This window comes from Stegodyphus dumicola, chromosome 10 (genome assembly GCF_044657685.1).
Source record: "Stegodyphus dumicola isolate Sdum_Otavi_A_Nest chromosome 10, ASM4465768v1".
NCBI lineage: Eukaryota > Metazoa > Arthropoda > Arachnida > Araneae > Eresidae > Stegodyphus > Stegodyphus dumicola.
The window spans coordinates 20,836,754-20,860,601 of NC_140777.1; the positions used below are offsets into that span (position 1 = coordinate 20,836,754).

The following is a 23,848-nucleotide window of genomic DNA, read 5'->3' on the forward strand; positions in this document are numbered from 1 at the left end:
AAAGCTTTACGAAGCAATCGAAATTTTTTGATATTTTACTTCCTTTTCTATTACGCATGTGGTAAAAATAATAGCAAAGTAATACGATAATGTAGTAGCGCAGTAATTGCTTTACATATTGCTTTAGAAATAATTAGGACAACTCACATAAAAGATAAATAATTGCTATGAAATATGAGAATTAAAGCTGTAAATTAATCCTATAATTTTTTATATATTATTCCTAGAAACTTCGAAAGTTACGTAATGTTATCAGAATGATTTCAAGCCTACCTACGTATATCTCTAGGTGTATGTTTGTATGTTTTAGCTTTTTGTAAATCTGAAAAATTATGTTTGTGATATTTTATTTTTGTTTTCGTATGACGAACATCAACCAATTCCCTCATTAAAATGGGACTGAAGAAGCATATTAGTATATTTTTAAAATGTTACATAATAATAATACTTCTTAAAATTACTAAGAAAAACCATTCGAAGTAATAAAAAAACTGTACAAAATATCCTGTCATTGTATAAATTAAGTAATGCAGTAGGAAACAGATGTAATGTGCAGCGTTTAATATTAAACACATAAATTTTAAATAAATTTCATAAAATTAATATAAAAATAATATCAACAGGAAACTTCAGATTACAGTTTAAAACACTGAAGAATTTACATTAAAGAAATGTTCTTAAGATATGTAACTTATAAGTTTGAAAGAAGCAATTTCCTCTTAGTATGCAGCTTCCAATTTAATATCTGATTAAATTACGAGTTGCGTTATATCTACCACTTTTAAAATTAGTCCCATAGACATTGATGGTTATCGAATATAAAATCTTATATTTAAAAACAACTGTTGAAAATAGCAGTACCAAATGGTGAGGTAAAAAAAAAGTTTAGCATGACAATATTTCGTTATAAATTACCATCCCATGGAGAATTTGTAGTTTTACTTTAAAATTACATATTTATTCGAGACATAAGCAACATTCATTTCACTATCGCCTGCGCAACAAATATTTTCCCTCAAGTACCAATACTTCTCATTTTGCTAAAATACCAAGTTATTTCTATTCCAACCCGAAGCAACTCTTCAAAGCTTTAAAGAAATTTTTTATTAAGATTTGCAGTGTAAATTTATAGTTTTTTTTTATTATTTTTTTTATTTTTTGAAGCGGAAGACGAAAAATGCGCAGTGCCCACATTGGCACTCTAACCCTGAACTTCTCGAATATGCGTCGAGTAAGCTTCCAATAACACCATGAAGGCATGCGGAATGGAGGGAGAAAATACATTATACATTCTCTTTTATAAAGAGTGACTGGGAATTAAGAGATCCAGTCACCAAATCTTGGTGGTGACGAATTATCGGCCACCGCCTTTCAGTTCGGGCACCGCTTGTATAGTCATTAGATTTTTTTTAAAGTAGAAGAGGTGAAAAATCTGCAAAGCTCTCGCCGGAATTCGAACCTCAGACATCCCAAATCCACGTCGAGTACTCTTCCAGTTATTCCACAGAGTCATGCGGAAAGGAGGAAAAATACTTAGCTAATTTAGCATTAAAAACTGATTAAATATTTAAAGCTTTTTCATAGTTTGTCTAATGCCAAAATTCTTAAATGTTTTTGTGAATGTAGGCACTTAGAAGTTAAACTAAAATGGCTTGTTTTGAGTAGTTGCACCACTTCCAATAGTTGCTTTCAGATTCCTTCCGTTTGACTCGTCGTAGCCCACCAGCGGCCGAGCGGTAAAGTCGCTGAACACTGGTAGTTCGGTCCGAGGTTCGAATCTCGCGAACGGGCTGGCTGCATGGGTGTTTTCGTGGTTTTCCCCATGTGTAACGTGTATACGAGCCAGTTTCCCTTAGAAAGTCCTCCACGAAGGCATCCCTCCCCTTAGGCAGATAGCCCTCGTGTGCTTTGCCATAATTAAACACACCACACCACACCGTTTGACTCGTTCATCCGCTTCCCAAACGTTAGAATGATTTCGCACTTTTCTTTCTGTGATAGAATTTTGTACGTTAATACAGTGGTTTTTAAACTTTGTCGACTCACTGATCTTTTAGAACTTTAAGGTTTATTCGGGGAAGATATCGGACACTTAGAAAAATATATGTCAAAATAATATTTAAAGCACATAATCTTTATATATATATAAGCGGTTAAAGTGTGTGTCGCCGATAGTTTATTGTTGCCACTCGAAAAAATGAGCACGGAAATTAACGTTTCCGCAGTTTTTAATTAATATCTCAACCGATTAAAGTCATACGAAGATGAGAACGGTATCGATGGATTCGGAGGAGTTTTTGGAATCCGTGGATACGCGTCTCGAATTTCAACTCGGTGCCGTTCCGTAGATATTCGAGAAAAAAGAATTTGATACGTAGCCAAATCCCTTTAATAGGGAAAACCTAAGAAAGAAAGCAAAAAAGTAGGGAAAACGTAGGGAAAAATTAGTTTTTAATTTATATCTCGGCTAATTAAAGTCCCAAGAAGGCGCGAATGGTCAAAATGGCGTGCCACGGACCTGCGGAATCCAAAGCCCGGGAGCCAGCCGTTTCGGAGGAGATGCTGTTACTTCACCCTATATATATATATATGCGGCTTAAGTGTCTGTTTGTCACCGATAATTGGTTGCTTGCGTAACTGTACTAGCCAATGGGGTGAAGTTGCCACGGCATAGGATTGCCGTTTCAATTGAGACGTAGACAATTTCCTGTAAAACTTGCCTTTGCTATGACCATCCATAAGTCTCAGGGCCAAACGCTTAACGCGTTGGCATTTTTTTACCTGAGCCTGCATTTGAACACGGTCAACTTTATGTTACCTGTTCAAGAGTTCGTGAAAGAATGTGAATTAACATTTCATTATTTAAATCATTTTTATTGATTGAGCTAGCGGTGGATTCTTAAGAAATGTACCGCCAGTGGTCTCCTTCATTGTATTCTACTTTAAGCAATTAAGCAAGTAGAAGAGGGAAACCCCGTGGGGCAGTAAGCAAAGGGACGTCCTCGCCGCCTGCCCTGGGTAATTCAGTTTAAATTAGCAGACACCTTTGCACAAATCATTTTAATTACAATTTATAATATCTACAACAGCGCTCATTTCGTATGAGCGCCCGGCTTTCTAGTTACTTTATAGTTGCTTATTGTACAGATAATTAAAGAAAAGAACGATTTAACATAAAATAAATGACATTTAACTCATTAATAGCATTAATTTGTGCTCCACGCGTCACCTACCCTTGCATTATACTTAGCGACAGAGGTGTGTTTGCATTTCTTTTGTACAAATTTCCGAAGTAAATCTCTATTGATATTATATGCAGTTGTATTTCGTATTCTGAATTTAAATTTTTTTTTTTTTTTTTTTTTTTTTTGTATATTTTGCTTTTGTTACCACATACGATGAAAAGGATTTTTCACTAGATACGTTGTTGCGAATGGCAGCGAAATGCTTATAGTTGAATGAGAAACGTGAATTTGCAACCAAAAATTTAGGAGTTGCTCCTTAAATTTAGATTTGAACGTCGAATCTGTTACTACGTCTATTTAAACTGTTCTTTTTCCTTCTTTGGCAAGCCTTCTGATTTTTCGTAGTACTAAAGCGGATTTTTTATCTACTCGCACTTAGGTTTTTCTTCTGGGTAATGTTCTCTCATAGTTTTCTTTAGCTGGAAAAGGTACTCCAATGTATAATTTTAAACACTTTCGTCTAAATTCATTTGATTTTTCATCAGAAAACTGTATAGTTTTGCAAAGAATTGAACGTCATTCTTTCTGGCTTATGATGACTACAAGTAAAGTATTAAAACTGCTCAGTAACTAAATGTATCTTTATATATTTTAATTAATAAGCTCTAATCAACCAGTGTAAGTGCTTAAAAATTTTTTTTCGAAATGTTATTTTGACTCACGGAACCCCGGGGTTCCCCGAACAGTAGGTGTATGTAGTTTTTTTTTTTAGTGTTTCACCCCAGTGTGAAAAGCTGTATTCCCAAATCCCAATAGCGTGTTTTTAATATATTTTTAACGAACGAAATACGAATAAAATCTTATCAAATTCGACAGATATATATCTTTTACATATTATGCTAATAATATAAACATTAATAGAGGTTTTAGAAATAATATACACTGGTGTGCAAAAATTAAGGACGAAGTCGAAAAATTAGCATATCAGCTGAACGAAGAGGCAGAGCGGACAGAAAGACCAATCAGGAGATTAAGTAAGGTGATGTACGGTAGCACATGCGCCGATATGCAGGTAGACGTAATAGGGGAGTGTCTGAGTAATATAAAGCATGTTGTCGGTGTAAGATCAGTATTTCTGGCAAAGAGATTGCACGCCGTATAGCAGTTAAAATCACACCGAGTTGCTGCCTCAGCGAGAAATGGCGAATAATCAATCTGTTAGACGACATCTGGATGCTTTTACCCGAAGTCGAATCATTGGGAAGTTGGAGGAAGGCCGCAGTGTGACAAGTGTGGCTGCAAAGTTCGGAATAGCTCACAGCATCGTTTCACGACTTTGGAGAAAATTTCAAACTACAGGAACAGCTATCCGGGGGTTTAGTAGTGGTCGTCCACGAGAAACCACACCCGCAGATGACCGGTATATTGCCTTACAGACCAGAAGAAACAGGCGGCAGACAGGAGAAACAGCTAGACACACGACACAGGCGACTGGACGACCGATATCGCGCTTTACCGGGGCCAGAAGACTGCACGGTGGTAGTCTGCTTGCACGACGCCCTGTACGGTGTGTACCTCTAACGCCTGCCCATCGGAGAAGGCGTTCTCTGTGGTGCCGGGAACACCGGAATTGGAGAGACAATGAATGGGCACGAGTACTCTTTACAGATGAGAGCAGAATCAGTCTGTGTAGCGATTCTCATCGCATACTCATCTGGAGAGAGCGGGGAAGCCGCAATCATCCCTCGAACATCATGGAAAGGGACAGGTATGGAGGTGGCGGTGTTCTCGTTTGGGGAGGCATCATGCTTGGTATTCACATCTTCGACGCAGGTTCAGTCAACGGGACCCGTTATTGTAACGAGATTTTTCTTTCATATGTGCGTCTTTTCAGAGGCGCTATGGGTCCGCAGTTCCTTTTCATGGACGACAATGCACCATGTCATCTCACAGTAGCTGCCGAACAGCTCTTAGAGAGTGAGGATATTGAACGTAGGGATTGGCCGGCACGATCTCCGGATCTCAATCCCATCGAGCATGTATGGTATTTTCTAGGCAGACGCTTAGCAGCTCGTACCTTACCACCAGTAACGATTCCGGAGCTTCGATTGGCGCTGCAAGACGAATGAGCAGCAATGCCTCAACAACTCATCGACACCCTCATTCTCAGCATGGGCAGACGCTGTGAAACCTGCCTAGCAGTCAGGGGAGATCATATCCCCTATTAAAGACCGGATGTTTCTTGCTGGACACCCATCACAGGGATGTTTCGGCCTTCAGTCGCCTTGCGCTCCATGCTACTTTTTCAATAAAGCTTCTTTTTATCCCTCTGATTTCTCTTTTAGTAAGTGTTGCTTGCATTACTCATGTCCTTACGTATTGGGGATCTTGCGGTATTAAATGTGTTGATTTGGAAAGCTTTTGTACAAAGTTATATTGAAAAAACCGTCTCGTCCTTAATTTTTGCACACCAGTGTAGATAAGTGTAGATTGTTTTCAGGTCATTTATTGTTTTTTCTATTGATAAGTAATGCATTTTTATAATATCGTTATAACTGAAAATCTTAGCAGCGTGAATTAGAACAGTTTCGTTTCGCATTGGAAATGAAAGCGATAAAATATGAACGATGGACGTGAAAGTGATAAAACTGAACGACTTTTGGGGAGTTAAAAAACTGAAATACTCTGAAAGAACGATCCTCACTAAACTTATAATATATAACATCATCGTCACTAAAACTTACTTTCCGAAATAACATAAAACATGAAACAACTTTTAATCTTTTATCTACATATAAAATTTGATGTCCCGACATCGTCGATGTCTTGACGTGTGAATTCATAAAACACCAAAATAATAACTCCATAACAACTAAGATACTCACATTTGAAAACAAGAATAGAAAATTACAGTCTTTCCATAACAAGATGGAAAGCTTGATAAAAGACAGCTTGAATGTTAGGTATCTTGCTTCTTTAATTCATTCTTATGACACCCAAACATGACACGAAGTTTTATTAAGAGCGCAGTTAAAAGACTCCGTTGTATTCGGAAACGACCGACTGCTTAACCTACTAACCTACACATTAATCTACCCGCAGTTGCCGTTTGCATCAAATGAAGGCATTCGTCGATCTAGAGAAGAGATTTAAGGCATCGTTGTAAAAAGAGCTTTTATAGGGGATTTAATTATCACATCTGAAAAACGTTACCTGATTTTTAAGTAGTTCGCGTTCAGCTCCAATAAACGTGAGCTTTAATTCATGGTGACAGCCTTCAGAAGACCCTCACCCGACGTCGCGATGCGGTTAATTTTGGAATGAATGGTAAGCTAACAGCAACAAACATTTTAACGACTTCCTAGAAAACTTATTTCGTTTTGAATGAGAACGTTAGAATAAATTGCTAGAATATTGTGAATAATAAATTCACAGCTGAAGACTGAATTAAAAGCAGCTGACATTTATTATGCCGAAAGATTTTCATGTCTTGTACAGTAGTAAATTTTGCTTCATTAGTTTTCATAAATTCCGCTCTGCATATATGATAAAAATAATCATTAAATAAAAAGGAAATAAAAAAGAAAATATGAAAGGTTTCAGATTTTAAATTTAACCCAAAGGGGCGTTCTTTTTAACATGCTGTCTGTTACCTTTATTTAATAATTATCACGTTCTTCACACTTAAAACATAAAATTCAATTCAACAGTAATATCGCAAAATAGTTTTAAATTAAGCATATCTTTAGAATTTCCGACACAGTCTCTCGCGCTGGAGATAAAATTGTTTTTTTCTGTACAACGTTGCCATTGCTCGCTTTGAAATCCTAGAGTTTGTTAATCAAAAATTCGGTAACGTTTTACAAAATATGAAATCGATCATAAAAGAAATTCCAAATTTCAAATTTGGGCTTCCACCTGCCCGTATTCGCAGTAGGATTACGTCATTCAAAATTCGATGGCTCTATGTTGATCGCGAGAAATATGCATACATTTATGCAGATTTTTCATTATTTAATTTCTTCAAATATAATGCAGGATTCTAACATTTGGTGGCAACAATTTGAAAAGTTGTAGCGATTTATATTTATTTTAACTAAACAATTTAAAATTTGAATTTAGACCTTGGTTTAATCCTAGTATCCGGTGCACACGGGATTTGGCTACTTTTGGCGACTTTTATGATAAGCAGTAAAAACGGTACATATACGATGAGTAGTAAACGGGTCATTCAAAGAATATATATAATTATACATAGTATATACTATGTATATAGTGATAGTATATAGTGTATAGTATGCACATATACGTTCTTTGGATCATTTTTGGTGTTGGCGATAATTTTCAAAATCAGACGTTCTTTGGGTCATTTTTTAAGTTGGCAATAATTTTCAAAACCACGCCAAGGCTGCACCGTATACTAGGATTTTACCTAGACCTTTCCTGTAAGCCTTCATTCCCCTGATTGTCAGTGCCAGAATAGTTAAATGAGTGCTACTTTGGTAGACGGTTGCACGGATTTTGGCAATTTTTTTGCGATTTTTTTTGGCGAGCGATACGATTTATGGTAAGCCCATTGCTGGACAAGTTATTTACGGTAACCGATATTTTGTTGTCATTTTATTAAAAAAATAATGCAGCTTATTATGCATAAATTCCGTGTTTTAAATATTATTTATGACTTCTAAATAATAAAAATGAATTTAATTTGAATTTTTATTTGAAATAAAAATTTTATTGTTTATGATATTTTATGGAATTTTATGTTGTGAATGATATCACATTATTTTAAAAGTATTTGGTTTTAATATCTATAAATTTAATCTAATGATTTAAACATTATTTATGGCTGTTAAATATTAAAACACAATTTAATTTTGCATTTTTTTAAATATGATTTTATTATGAATGATTATTTAAATAATTTTAATTCTATGCGTAATGTAATCAGCTCCATGATTGGTTACTGAATATTTGTGCATTACCGCGCCATTTTAAAATTTTATTACTCATCTCTTCGAATTCCTCAGATTTCAAAGCGAATGGATGTGTCCGTTTCGAAGATGATTGTTGTTATTGGTAATTACCAAGAATTATTGGTATCGGAATAAAAAAATTGCCGTTTGAGACCTTATTTTGGCCAACCTTGCTTTCCTAATCAAAGATTTATTTATTGTTACAAGGGTCAGAGGAAATTTATTTAAAATTTTTGGAGGAAACCTCGCTAATTGCTTCTTCAATAAAGTGCGAGAGATGTGGATCACAGATGAAGATCGTTTTTTTTTCTGGTACTTATCAATATACGACAGGTAAAATACTTTAAAAAAATTTAAGTACCTATTTTTCTTTTACTTACTATACTTGTATACTTTAATTTTTATTAAAAAATAAATATACGGTTTTCAAAAATTCTTGAGATATTTATTGCCACATATGTTTTAATGTTAAATAATTATACCCTTTAAACTTATTTTAAAGAATTTGAGTTTAAGTAATTGAAAAATTTTAATTCTTTTAAACGTTGGTATGATGTTTATAATTCAATATGCAATTTAAAAATTATTTTATTCCAATTAAATGTTGGCGCAATGTTTTTATAGCGGTGTTTTTATTCTATTATATGAAAGTAATAATTTAACCTTACTTTAGCATTTTATACTCTTAGTAAATGTATTTACATCTTAAAAAACAACGTTGTCAACAAAAAATTAATCCATTATTTTTAACGATATTTATTTTTTAAAGTTTCTAATACTTTACTGTGCGTGAAATACGTAAAAACAGCATTTTTAAAGATGGCTGACCACTGTAAAAACCGCGCCAACAATTGCGCCAACGTAAATCGCCAAAAATCCGTGCAACCGTCTACCAAAGTAGCACCGTTAAGTGTTGTAGGGCGCGTGGGTGCTACTTTGGTAGACGGTTGCACGGATTTTTGGCGATTTACGTTAGCGCAATTTTTACAAACGTCAGTCATCTTGAAAAACGCTGTTTTTACTCATAGTAAAGTATTCGAACCTTTAAAAAATATATATATCATTAAATGTAATGGATTAATTTTTTGTTGAAAATGTCGATTTTTAAGATGACAGGCAAGTGTAAATAAATACATTTACTACGAGTATAAAATACTAAAGTAAGGTTATTATTACTTTCATATAGCAAAGAAGAGAATAAAAACACCGCTATAAAAACATTGGGCCAAAGTTTAATTAGATTAAAATATTACTGAAATTGAATATCGAATTAAAAACCATCATACCAACATTTAAAAGAATTAGAATATTATTAAATTCAAATACTTTAAAATACTGTTACGAATTTGGTATTTAAAAAGCTAATATTAGTTCAATTATAAATTAATTGGTTTTATTTCTCGCGCAGTGCAGCGCGTGACGTATATTAAAAGAAGAAAGCTAAGCCAGAAAATTAAAAATACAAGAGCGCGTGCATTAAATAAATAAATATCTCTTTTTGATTTCGAGAAAGTACTGGAAAATTCTAGAGCGTGATTTTAAAATGTTATAAAAGGAGGAAAACATCTCAGTTTGTAGTGGTTGCTTAGTTTGTTGTTGTTTAGAAAACTACTGTTGTTGATTGTAGCGAATTCGCGGATTAGCGTTCTTTAGCTGTTTTGAATTACGTTCTATTGGATATTTGAGTAGTTAAAAGATAACTACTGTGAGATATTGTAATACTGCATGATAATTTGAGAAAATTTAAGCATTTTTGTTGTGATAATTATTAATTTTTGTTCATTTTTCATCGGACTTGTGCATTCATTTCGTAACGAACCCGTACGCACGCAACAATTTTTGGTGGCAGCGGTGGGATTTGAATGCCAATAACAAGAGCGATGGAAGAACAATTCAGGCAAATGATGACTGCATTTGCTGCTTTCCAAGAAAAGATGGAAGGAGCCGTCAACTCCGTTAAAGAAGAAATTAAAGGCGAGATGAAATTGGGCCAAGAATCCGTTAAGGAAGAAATGAAGGCCATTTAAACTGGTCAATTAACTTTTAAAGACGAAATAAAAGTTGTTAAGGAATCTGTTAAAGAAGAAATAAAAGCTGTTCAAGTCAAGATTGAAGAAAGTCAATGCGAAATGAAAAGAGAAATTGCCTGCATAATAGAAACCAAATTCGATGCTATGGAAGGCAGAATAGATGTGGTTGAGAATAAAGTGGGACAAATTGAGGAAAATGTTTCTTCTGTTAAAGAAGAAATAGAAGAAAGAGTTTGTTCCGTTCAGAAACAAATCGAACAACAAATTGATGACCGGGTTTGTGCGGTTGCCAAAGAACTGGAAACTTTAAAGAAATTCGTAACGACGGCTGGGAGTAAGAGTGATGATTTTAAATTCTTACCGATGCCTGCTCGTCCATCTCTGAAGCTATCCACATATGATGGGAAGACATCCTGGCAAGTGTATAAGACCCAGTTTTCTATCGTGGCGGATGCGAATGGATGGGATTCCCAAGCTAAGGCCTGTCATCTCGCCGCTTCTCTGAGAGCAGACGCAGCGGATATCCTGCAGACGCTTCCCGAAAACAAAAGGTTAGATTTCGAAGCTCTGTCCGGCGCCTTGGAGCTGCGCTTTGGCGAGAAATGTTTAAAAGACTACAGCAGGCTTCAATTAAAATCCCGTCAACAGAAGCCCACCGAATCACTTCAGGAGCTCGCCACGGATGTTGAAAGGCTGTCACATCACGCCTTTTCGGAGTGCCCGACAGAAACAAGGGAAATCCTGTCCCTGCAATATTTCATCGATGGGATCCGGGATCCCGAAATACAGAAGGCCCTACGAATGGCAGATGTAAAGGATGTAAAAAGCGCTCTGTTGTACGCCGTGAAATTGGAGGCAGCCCAGCAGGCAACTCTTAGAGATCGCTACCCAGTCAGAGCTGTGCGAGTCCACGACCCAGGGGACCAATTGATGGCTCGTTTAGATGATTTATCCAGACAAGTCGATGCTTTGATACGGAGTAGCAGTGAGAACAAAGTGGCTGTAAGATGTTGGAGATGTGGTTCTGAAGGTCACCTACGACGGCATTGCAGAACACCCCAGGGCACGGATAATAAAACGGATGAGTTGACAAGACCAGTGAATGCTTTAAGACGGAATAGTGGTAAAACAAAACCGACCCTAAAGTGCTGGAATTGCGGTGTTGAAGGCCACCTACGAAGGAACTGCAGAACTCCCCAGAGCACGGAAAATAAGGCATACGATTTAAACAGATAATTAAATGCCACGGGAAGGAAAAGGACTGAGAAGAAACCAAAGTGCTGGAACTGTGGAGCTGAAGGCCACGTACGAAAGAATTGCAGAACACCCCAGGGTACGAAAATTGAGACAATTTCTGAGCAACGACGCAGGAAACAAATTAATGACCATATCAAGGAACGGAGGTTGCCAGATAATGAAAAACCCTGTTTTAAAGCGCTTAAGATCTCTATAGTGAGTGGCAACAATAACGGACTGTCCATCAATGGGAATATCGATGGGGTTCCTTGCAATATGATCATTGACACAGGAGCTAATGTTACCATCATTAGGAAAGATTTAGCTGAACAGTTTAAAGATAAACTTATTTGGACGCCATCCTGTGTTACCCTTCAGACTGCGTCTGGTGACAAGATCGACATAACTGGGAAGTTAAACGTAAACATCACGTTTGGAAGTGCCGCCTACCATCACACGGCATATGTGGCGGATATTACAGATCCATGCATACTCGGATTGGACTTTTTAAGGAAATACAATTTTTCCTTAGATTTCAAAAACAATAAGCTGCTTTCAGCATCTGATGGCATGACTATCCATCCTCAAAAGGGATCCTCGCCTGGAAATGTCGACGCCTTGTCCGAAAGATCGAGCTCGGGAAGCTGCCGAAATCATACCAGGGTCGAAAAGAAACTGAAGACTACCAGCTATTCTCCATCCCAGAAGCACTTCGGTCGAGACCTTCGTCTGCCTTGTGACCGCCTGTTTAGTCGCCCTACGGATGCGCCTTCATCGCCTGAGGAACACATCCAAGATGCCCAGGCCCGGTTTGAGGGGATGCACCGTTCTGCACGAAAGTGAGTCAACTTGGCGACGGAGAAAATGAAGACCAGATGCGACACAAGAGCTACTAGACAGAGATCCAACAAATGAGACAAGGTGTGGTTGTGGAACCCAATTCAACGAAAAGGACTGAGTCCTAAATTACAGTCACCTTCGGATGGTCCATATACAGTGCTGAACACGAATGACGTCGTGGTTCGGATCCGTGAGTCTTCGAACTCTTACGACAGGTTAGCTTATTACTATGGCCATAGTACGTAATGTAAATAATTGTAAATAGTATCAGACCATGGTCCTTTTTTGTTTTTAAATGTGTATTTGATTTGATTTGTATTTAGTATTTGATTTGCATTTAGTATTTGATTTGAATTTGATAGCATTTGATTTGTTTTATGTATTGCATTTATTGTTCATGTTGTTTATTATTGTAATGTAATGCTTATTAATACATTTATGCCACAGTTGTAAATTTAGCTTCCTGTCCAGGGATTGTACTGCCCGGGACGTGCAGTCCTTGGGAAGGGGGCAGTGTTACGAATTTGGTATTTAAAAAGCTAATATTAGTTCAATTATAAATTAATTGGTTTTATTTCTCGCGCAGTGCAGCGCGTGACGTATATTAAAAGAAGAAAGCTAAGCCAGAAAATTAAAAATACAAGAGCGCGTGCATTAAATAAATAAATATCTCTTTTTGATTTCGAGAAAGTACTGGAAAATTCTAGCGCGTGATTTTAAAATGTTATAAAAGGAGGAAAACATCTCAGTTTGTAGTAGTTGCTTAGTTTGTTGTTGTTTAGAAAACTACTGTTGTTGATTGTAGCGAATTCGCGGATTAGCGTTCTTTAGCTGTTTTGAATTACGTTCTATTGGATATTTGAGTAGTTAAAAGATAACTACTGTGAGATATTGTAATACTGCATGATAATTTGAGAAAATTTAAGCATTTTTGTTGTGATAATTATTAATTTTTGTTCATTTTTCATCGGACTTGTGCATTCATTTCGTAACGAACCCGTACGCACGCAACAATACGTTATACAGAATATAATTAACATTAAAACATATGGACAATAATTATCTCAGCAATTTCTGAAAATAGTGTATTAATTTTTTTAACAAAAATTGAAGTATACAATTATAAAATAAAAGAAAAATATGTACTTACATTTTTTTGAGTATTTAACCTGTTGTTTATTGGTAAGCACCACAAAAAAACCAGAATCATAATTTAGATAACATCTTTGAAGGAATTCGAAGATATGAATTAAATTTTAAAACGGCGAGGAAATGCACAAATTGTCAGTAACCAATCAGGGAGCTGATTACAGCTCGTCAATGCACAAATATTCTATAACCAATCAGAGAGCTTATTACATCACGGCTAGAATTAAAATTATTTAAAAATTCATACATAATAAAATCATTTTTTAAAAAAAATGCAAAATTAAACTGTATTTTAATATTTAACAGCCATAAATAATGTTTAAAACATTAGATTAAATTGATACATATTAAAACGAATTACTTTTAAAGTAAGGTGACGTCATTGATTACATCATCCACAACATAAAATTTCATAAAATATGATAAACAATAAAAATTTTATTTCAAATAAAAATGTAAAATTAAATTGATTTTTAATATTTAAAAGCCATAAATAATACTTTAAACACGGAATTTATGCCCAATAAAACGCATTATTTTTTAAATAATATGACAACAAAGTATCGGTTACCATAAATAACTTATCCAGCAATGGGTTTACCATAAATTGTATTACTCGCCAAAGGAAAATCGCCAAAAAATCTCCAAAATCCGTGCAACCGTCTACCAAAGTAGCACCGGCGCGTGAACAAATGCAAATTTTCTACTTTGAAGGAAGTAGTTAAAAGCCGAGTTTCGGTAGGAGAAAGGAAGGCTTTAATCGCCATCCTGCCGTAGGTACGTTTACCTATTGCTGGTTCACGTGGCATAATTGCATTGCTTTGCTACCACTAGCGTAGAAGGGGGTTCAAGTTACGGGACCTCGCTGAGCCCTATAGGCTAGCTTTATCACTTGTTAACATTTCAACTTTTAGTTTCAATTATTCTACTTTCAGTTACCGCCCAAGCAGAGGCGAAGTTTGTTAGGGTCGAGTTGACGCATTGTAAATTTTAAAGAATTAATAAAGGGTACTTTAACCCTTCTCCTGTGTAGTTTCCTGATACTCCAGTGTACAGACAGAAGTTCATTCACTGGACTGTACAAAGTGAAACGGACATTTATAGTGAACCAACGCAAAATCGCAAAACGAAAACAATAGTCCTTCAGGTACAAAACCCCTTTGGACTAACAAGGTACGGCAAAACTTTTTTCTGAGCTGTACATTAATATTCTTACAACTGTTAATATTCATTATAGAATGCTTAATAGGATTTCCGAGATCGAACTTCTTTGCCCTGCTCATTTGAGCTTGTTTCAGCTGTTCTCATTCGTAACATGAAGACGCTACACATTCAGAAACTATATAATGATGAGTATAAAGTTATAAGTAATATCATTCAATGAAACAGAATTTTTTTACAGAAAATTAAGTAATTGAACTAGTTGAATCCATAACGTAAAAGAATCACTCATTAATCAAATAACAATAAGCAAAATTAAGGTGAACAAAGATCGATGAACCATTTTCGAAATTTCTATATATTTTTAATCTTATTTCTATTTGATTCTATCATATTTAGAACAAGCATATGAAAATTTGGTACTTTTCCGTTTTGCCGGCGCAAGCGATAAAGTCGCCAATAATGGTACAACCGATGCCAAACGGAATATTCTCGCTGGTAACCTTTTACGCCTCATTTTCAAAACAAGTCGCAGCTTTTTCTTATCAGATTGATTGTTTCTTTCAATACTGGCATATAATTACATAGAATTTTTATCAGATAGTTTTATCTTTATCAGATAGATGTCTAAGGCCATTTTCGGTAATTAAGTCAATCAGGACGCAATACCCGAAGCCGAAAATATAGAAAAGGTAAAGTCAAGGGTTAAATCCATCAATTCTTAATGAGAATGCATTAGCGAAGTAAAGCACTGCAGTTTTACATAATTTCTGAGTAAGCTATTCGTACGAATTGAAATATTTCTTGCATTTAAACTTGTGTTCCAAATTAAGATTTAACTTGGAATTAATGTAGATAATTACTGAGAGCATTGGATTTTTGTAGAGTAGTTTACGTGAAATGAGATCGCTTGGGGTCACGTGATATGAACCGGCGAATCAGGATGTTGAACCATGAAAGCATAGTAAATTCTTAAATTAATGTCCTTTTACAAATTTATTGCCTTAATTTATTGGCTTTTTATACAATTTTGAGCAATATTAAAATGTTTATGCCTTTAAGAAAAAAAAAAAAAAAAAAAAAAAAAAAAAACTCTTAGAACTAACATTTTTTTAAATATTTTTTATGTGTATACTGTATGTTGTCGCCAATAAAGTCTGCTTGGCGAGATTTGCGCCGGCCAAACGGAAAAGTACCGAAAAATTTAAAGTGGCACAGGAGATTTGATACAAGCTTCAGTACATTAATATATAAACATTTCTGAACCCTGGTTTCTAATGCATTTAATAGAATTATAAGTGTTCTTAGTTTATCTGTATTATGCGTTAAGGCATCTTTATAAAGGATAATTTTTTTGGTCTAAAATATTAATTCCTCCTTTTCAGTGCAATTCAAACATTAATGTCTGAAACTATTTCCAAATAAAGTTTGCCCATTTATTGTAAATTAAACAAGAGTTCCATACGTTATCAAAAATAAATTATTAATTTCTGAAATGCTGATGATGAGACATTAAAGAATGTATATTTGTTTAATTCTTACAAAGAAAACGTTCATACAGAAGTTTTGCATTCCAGTCCAAATAAGACCTTTTACAAATCATGAAATGTGATTCTATGCAGGTAAAAGAAGAGAACATCAGATAAATTTCAGTGAAAAAAAATTCTTTAAAACAATTGTCATTAAGTATCACTTTTCGAATTAATTTATTTTAGAGATTAAATTATATTAGCTGATGCGAACTATAAGCATAATGACATCTAATGTTTTTTCCCAGTGATCGGCCATTTTCTCGGGAATGGCCGTATAGGTCATTTAGCCGTCTCATTCTCAAAATCCGTAGACAGGGGTATGGCAGCGGATAGACCGATATTACAGGGGTAAGTACACATTATATTATCTAACGGTTTGGAAGCCGTTCTGTTAACCACTGTATCGAACAGAGCGACACAACATGTTTTATTTCTGTTTAGAAAACATATTTCAGTAGTTTTATAAAATTATTTGTAAATTTTGCGGAACAACTGTTTTCCGCAGTAATAATAAGAACAACATCCAAAATCATGCCGGATTTTGTTTATACAGAATTCACTTTCTTTGTGATTTGGGATGTTCTATGGGGTATTTTATCCAAAGTAAAACTTAAAAAGTCAAAATAATAATAATAATAATAATAAGTAAAATGTTTAAAGCTGATTTTTCAAATAAAACTAAAATTGGAAATTAATTGCAATAATAAGTCCCATTACTTAAATATTCCAAAAGCATTTCACTATAATCTATTACATTATTACTTCCACACATAATAGCCAAATTAAACATTCATTTTATAATTTGATTTAAGTAACTTTCTGAAAATGTTTTATATGTTTACTGTTTCTAGGAATAAAAACAATTTTACTATAACTTCACGAGAAGGATGACAAAAACATTTTAATTAGAAAAAGGAAAATAAGATTTCACTGAAGAATGTCACTCAGAAACACAAACGTTTTTTTATATGAAGAAAATAAGATTTTGTCGTTTAAAAGTAAACAAATAAAAAATTCCATGTAAGAATTACAAAAATATCTTCATCCCATTTACTGTTTATAATGAATGTAAGACGTTATAACAAGTTAACGCTATAGAGGTTATAACAGGTTAAACAAATATCAGTTGACTTGAACCTTGGACTAAATACAAAATCCGTTAAGATGCAACTTTTGAAACTCAAATGGCCCATCAACATATATTCCAATTATTAATTATCATTTTATTAATTACTAAAAACTCATTATTTCGATATATAGTTATATATATTACTTATATATGTTTATTATAGTAAACTTTCCTAAACTTAATAGATTCGTTTACTGTAGATTCTAATAACACTAATTTCCCAGATACTGGATTTTAATTTTGGATCAATTTTATTTGAATGCATTAATAACGTGCATATACAATTTCCTCAATTGAAAAATAAAACATGAATTCTCTGAAAACGTTTTCCAGCGTTCTAGATTTTATTGTTAGTTTAACTATTAAAGGCATCAACTACTAATGTTGAAAACGAGCACTTACGTCAGGAAAGAAAGACGCTTTTTTCCTGTTGGTATTAAAAAAGGATTTTTTGAGTTATGTTTTTAGTATTCGAAAATGAACTTTGGAAGAATTATGTTAATTTTATTAACAGTTAAATTTTAAGTTCCTTTCCTGTCAAATTCTTAACTTCAACTTACTACTTCCGGCCAGAACGTAGTTTTGGAATCTTTCTGAATACTTAATGAGGAGGAGTGGTATTTAAACCGCGAAGTTACTTACAGAGTCAGAGAGAATCAGAGTTTCTGATTTACGCGCGTCTGCCTTTTGGCCACTCTCTCTCTCTCTCTCTCTTTCTCTCAAAGCTGTTATTACGCTCGGCCGTACTCAGGCCCTTGATAAACTTCGTAGTCAAATAGAATTAAGAGACCAACTCGGTTAGAATCTTGATAGCTTCGACTATATTTCTTTAGTTAATCTTAGTTTTAGTTTAATTCTTAGTGTCTTAATCCAAGTGTCGGCTTTCATTGTACACTCGAAAATGGAGTTTTGTTAAATCTTATTGGAATAGTAAAGGGTTAGTTACCTTTCCATTTTGTTGTTGCTTGTCACACGAATTTAAGCGATTATTCGCTAACTAGTTCTTAAGATTCGTCACTTTCTGCGCTAACTGAGAATTACACTAGTGAGAATCTTACAACTTAACTAAAGCTTTTCCTCTGGATCTGCCTTAAGAATATCGTTTTTATTCTTTTATTCATATCTCTCAACAGAACTCAAGCTTATTGAAACTTTATGGGAAATATACCATTGCACTCTTGAAAATTATTCCTAGAATTCTATAATTCCCTACTACCATCGTGATATCGAAGTCAAATGATCAGGGTTTCGTATTCGTTGGCCTCATATGCCCTGAAATTTTAATTGCTATTTTATTTATAACGTCATTTCATGAGTGGAAATTACCTTCTGAAAAGCTGTTTGTAGGTTTTTTGTTTTAAAATTTAAAAATTTGAAAATTAAAAAAAATTTTAAAAATTAGTTTGAGATTTAAAATTAAAAAAAATAATTTCTCTTGCCTTTTAGAAAAAGATTTTGTTTAAAACCTCTAACTCATTAAGCTACCGAACTTCTTATATGTAAATAAATTTTTGCTAACTCTTTGTAAATTTTCTCTGTATGGGCTTACCTTTTATTCTGATTTGTATCTCAGAAACTATTCATCGAAACAATGAATTTTTTAGTAATTAATAAAATGATAATTAATAATTGGAATATAAGTTCTTAGTCCTATTAATTAAACTATCAAGTATTATAATACTAGACTTTTTATTTATATTCTTTTAAAGCTTAGTAGCTGTTAGTTCCATATATCAAACATCAACATGGATAATTTTAGTAATTTAATCTTAAGCTGTCCTAGCTAATGTTTAATCTACTTAAAAGCTTTTAAAACAGCAAAACATTTTTTTCAGTTTGTAACATAACTTACAATTACATGCATCTAAATCTGGTAGGTATTTTTCTTAATGTAGTTTGTTTAACAGTTGTCTCATTTGTATTCTAGCAAGCGTCTCCAGCAAATCACACGCAACACGAGTAATAGATGTTAGAAAAGTATTACGCCCTTACCTCCAAGCATTTACTTTCGTGCAGAAGCAGAGATGAAACCTTGAATTCCTCATGGCAGATATAACAAGGTTTAAGCAGTTCCGGAGAGGATTTTATCAGAGTTGAAGGCTGGATGACTAGAAAGTTCTTAGGAGAAACTACGTCACTTAATTCAGTCTTTGTTTCTATATCACGAGATTTAATAGAATGACCTCGTCTTTCATTTTTATCACCTTCTTCTATATGAACATTTTCTGGTTCTTTCTTCCGCGTTTTATCTTTCTCTATAGTATCTAGAATTTTTTTCTGAGGTGATACCATTTTGACATCCACTGTTGGAGATCTGAACATGAGTCCTCTAGAATCTTTCTTCGCGTGACTATGAAGCCTCTCTGGAGCTTGACTTCTGTTGCAACTATTACACGGATTCGGTATTGACGAAATTGCATTTGCTGAGGATCTTTCAGAAGGCTTTTCTTTGGAACAATTCTTAGTGTTTTTTTCTACATTGTATTTATTGTACATTACAAAATTCTTAGGTTTGTGCGCTGAATCCGGATTCTCGCTGCCCATTTTGAGTCGCTTAGGATTATCGTCTTTACTCTTGTCTGAACTGCTACTGTCACCACTACTGTCATCAGAATCTACTTGTATCACTGGATGTTTGAGATTGGGAGTTGGTCTCCTCAGAATTTTAGTTTGTGGACGTACTGAACGCTTACTTGTCGAGCTTATGGCATCTTCTTCACTCTTAGGGATCTCTTCGGATACCTTATCTTTGACTTTAGTTTTTGGACTTTCAGGAAGCAATTTGCTTTTGGTACCATGCTTTTGAGAAGATCCTTCTGCTACGATCTCATTTTTTACAGATTTGGCTTCATTTTTGGCATTCTTCTTGCTAACTGTTGGCGTAGGTATTCGATTAGAAATGTTTTTGTTTTCTTTCCCCTTTTTAGGGGAAAAGTCACTTTTTACAACACCAGTCATCGAGCTGTTTTGGCTTGGACCTTTCTTATTCGAAAGAGACTTTGATTTTGGTAGCTTTGCAAAACAAACTGCGGCGTGTATCCCTCGCTTGGCTGCAGGTACGCTGACTTGACAATGGGAACACACCCAAATGCTGTGCTGGCTGTATTTCCAACCGACCGGTTTCACTGGAGTAGGGGTTCGCTTTTCTGCCGGAAGCTTCTTATTGGAGGTTCGCCACCTCTCTAAACATTTAGGTTCATGGAAAGGAAGAGATTTTGATCCAAACTCCTTGAAACAAACATAACATGCCACGAAGGAACATTGGACCCATTCAAATGATCATCGGCGACAAGGTTGGCATTCTTTTCGTTTATCCCTGAAATTAAAATGCACTATTATACAATCGGCACTTCAACAGTTTACGCCACAATTCTTTCAATACAATACCAACGTAATGCATGAAAATTCGTATTTGAAAGGAAAGCTTATACGGCAGACTAATGATTAATATTATAATATATCTTACAATGCATTGCTTAACCAATAAAAAAGTAAAATGCTACTCTCATTTTGCTCCAACAATGTTTATATTAAATGATATAAAATAAAAAACGAAATTTTTAAATGTATTCGCTTTGGGTATCCTAATACATCTAATCACAATTTAATGCGCCTAATAATAAAGATGATATTTAACTTAGCATATAATAACATATTCATTTTTTAAACTAAAAACAGCGCTACTTTTTAATCAGTTGATTTGCATTAATTAATCTGTAATACATGACATTATAATAAAAATTAGTATTAATTAATTAGAATAACGCAACTCTATTACATATTCCTAATCTTAATTTTTTTTTTTTCAGTTAAAAGTATTTTAAAAGCAAACAGATATTTCCTCAGTTGCGGTTTTGCAGCTGAGGATGGTGCTTCGGTAAAACCATCGAAACTAGCCCTGTGAATATTTTGAAAATATAACGCTGATTTTTGTTGTTTAATTTCTGAATTAGTATTTGTTCGGCCGGCGTGTTATCGTGCTCAGTTATAGTGAGTTGAAATAACAAATTTCACTATTGTAACTGTTCAGAATATTCAGGATATATCTAAATATATTAATTATTAAAATATTTTTAAAAAAAATCTGAAATGTTTCATATTTTAAATTACGTCCAAAGGGGCGTTTTTTAACATTTTGTGTGTTACCTTTCTTTATTAAATATCATGTTCCTCGCACTTAAACCATAAGTTCCAGTGCAACAGCAATATCGCAAAATAGTTTTAAAACGAGCATATCTTTAGAATTTCCGATACAGAGACTCACGCGCTGGAGATAAAAATGTTTTTTCTGCACAACGTTGCCATTGCTCGCTTTGAAATCCTTGAGTTTGTTAATCAAAAATTCGTCAAAGTTTTAAAAAATAGGAAATCGATCATAAAACAAATTTCAAATTTCAAATTTGGTCTTCCACATGCTCATATTCGTTGGAGGATTACGTTATTCAAAATTCGATGACTCTATGTACCGTTGTTTTATCACAATACGAGAAATATACATACATTTATGCAGATTTTTCATTATTTATTTTCTTCAAATATAATGCAGGACTCTAACATTTTGTGGCAACAGTTTGAAAAATGAACCGACATTTATGAGTCCGACGCAAAATGCCAAAACGAAACTAATAGTCCTTCGGGATTCAAATCCCTTTGGACTAATTATTAAAAATGTTATATGTTAATTATTAAACTATTTTTAAATAATTGAAAAACATAAATAATGGCAACAAATATATCATAGGATTAATTTAATTAATAGAATAATTAATTAATGTTACTTTTTCTTAATATTTTAGTGTAATTTTATAGTGAGTTTGAAAATAAAGAGTGAACGTGTCATTTATTATTATTGGTTGGAAGATCATAATGTGTTACTTAAGATCTAGAGATTTTTTTGTATAAATTTTCAATTTTATCATAATCTGAAATTTTATAAACTATCGAAGACATTATTTATAAAAATTTTGCTCGATTGTTTATTTTAGCAAAATCCAGATTCTTTTGCTAAACCAAGTCAAAATTTATTATAAGCACTGCTGCTTTTGAAATTTTCCTTTACTTCGTTGAGGTTCCAATTTTATAGATTTTCTCGGAGATATACAACAAAAATGCAAGACATATACATACATATGTTTTTGTGTATATAATGAAAAGTTTAGAAATTGTAAAATGAAGGTTATTAATTATTAGAGCAGTTTGCTGTAAAATTAATATAATAATCAAGGGCTAGTTAAAGAATTTAAATAAAAAATAGAAAACTGACTATAAGGGCAAAAATAAATCAAAACTGAAACAAAAACAAAGACAACATAATAAATTAATGCACGGATGAATTTTTTGGGTCTTTTTCAGGAAGTTGTAATTTTAAATTTAAGGTCTTTTGGGAAAAGTTTTCAACATGGTAATGATTTTTAATAATTTTCGGATGATTATCAAAATAATTAAGAAGATGTGTTAAAAAACAAATTAATTTAAAGTATATGGTAAGATCATTATTATTATTATTATTATTATTTTTAAATGCTAAGGTTTAGTGAAGATTTCTAATAAAAATTAAGATTAAAAAAAATTTGCTTAATCATTAAGATGTAATCTGCTACAACTTGACCCTAAATAAATTCAACAATACAAAAAATTAAACACTATAAAATTAGGGTTTTTGAAATTATAAATTAGAAAAGCAGTTTGGTAAATTAATAAGAGAATGTGGATTCAAAGAAATGGTAAAACTGCTTATAACTGAAACTGGTGAGCCAAAATTACTGGAAATCAAGCAACTAATAAGATATTTTGCTATAAGTTCTGCTAGAAAAGGATGCTAGCTTATTCATGTGTAACTTTAACCGTATCTTTAGAAAATATGACAGTTATACGTAAACAAAATAACATAGTAAGTATGTCTTAAAAATACAAAGAGGATTTTTATAACTTTGGCCGCCGGCGTATTTTGTTTTGTGTATGCATATTTCGAAATGAAAACAAAAAAGAGAAAATAGTAAAAAGCTGTTTTGGGGTTTTAAATACATTGAGCAACAAATGATAAAACTGCTGCGTAATTAACAAAAAAGCAATTTTTGAAGCCGCTAATAAAATCTTTTCAGAAAATAAAATTTTGTTTCAGGTGATGTATTAAAATATTCCTAGATATTCTTTACTTCTTTTACATATGTTAACCACATCAATTTGCAGTTATTGCTCTTCTAGATAATGAGTTTAAAAACATTATTCTACTCAACAGTGTTTAGTTTTGAATCGTATAAAAACTGAAAATTCTGAAGACTACAAAACATTTTGCTTTAACAATATGATATTAGTAGCTGATTATTTTTTGGGGGGGGAGGGCTACTTCGTTTTGATTATAATTAAACTTTTTGTGATACATATATGTATAAGGAAACTAATCTACGTATTTTCTTTTCAAAATGTGTCTGCTGTCTAGTGAAATTAGTAGAACTGCTATCAGATGTACACTCTTTTGCAAAAACATCGATTCACCATGAAGGAAACTGTTGTTTTTTATGAAATTGAATATGTGTATAGCTCATACACAGATAATAAAATGATTCAAAAATCAAGGTCATAGTACCCGTTCACGGCTCACAATCACGGA

The 23,848-nt window shown here is 33.6% G+C and overlaps 1 protein-coding gene across 1 annotated transcript in view; it reads right to left on the reverse strand.

The window, feature by feature from the left end:
- LOC118189138 (uncharacterized) overlaps positions 1-23,848 on the reverse strand; it is a 154,053-nt gene that overhangs the window by 129,466 nt on the left and 739 nt on the right. The window contains exon 2 of the mRNA XM_085825093.1: positions 19,231-20,519. Coding sequence (XP_085681219.1) covers positions 19,231-20,519 — 1,289 coding nt within the window. The remainder of the gene's footprint in view (positions 1-19,230; positions 20,520-23,848) is intronic.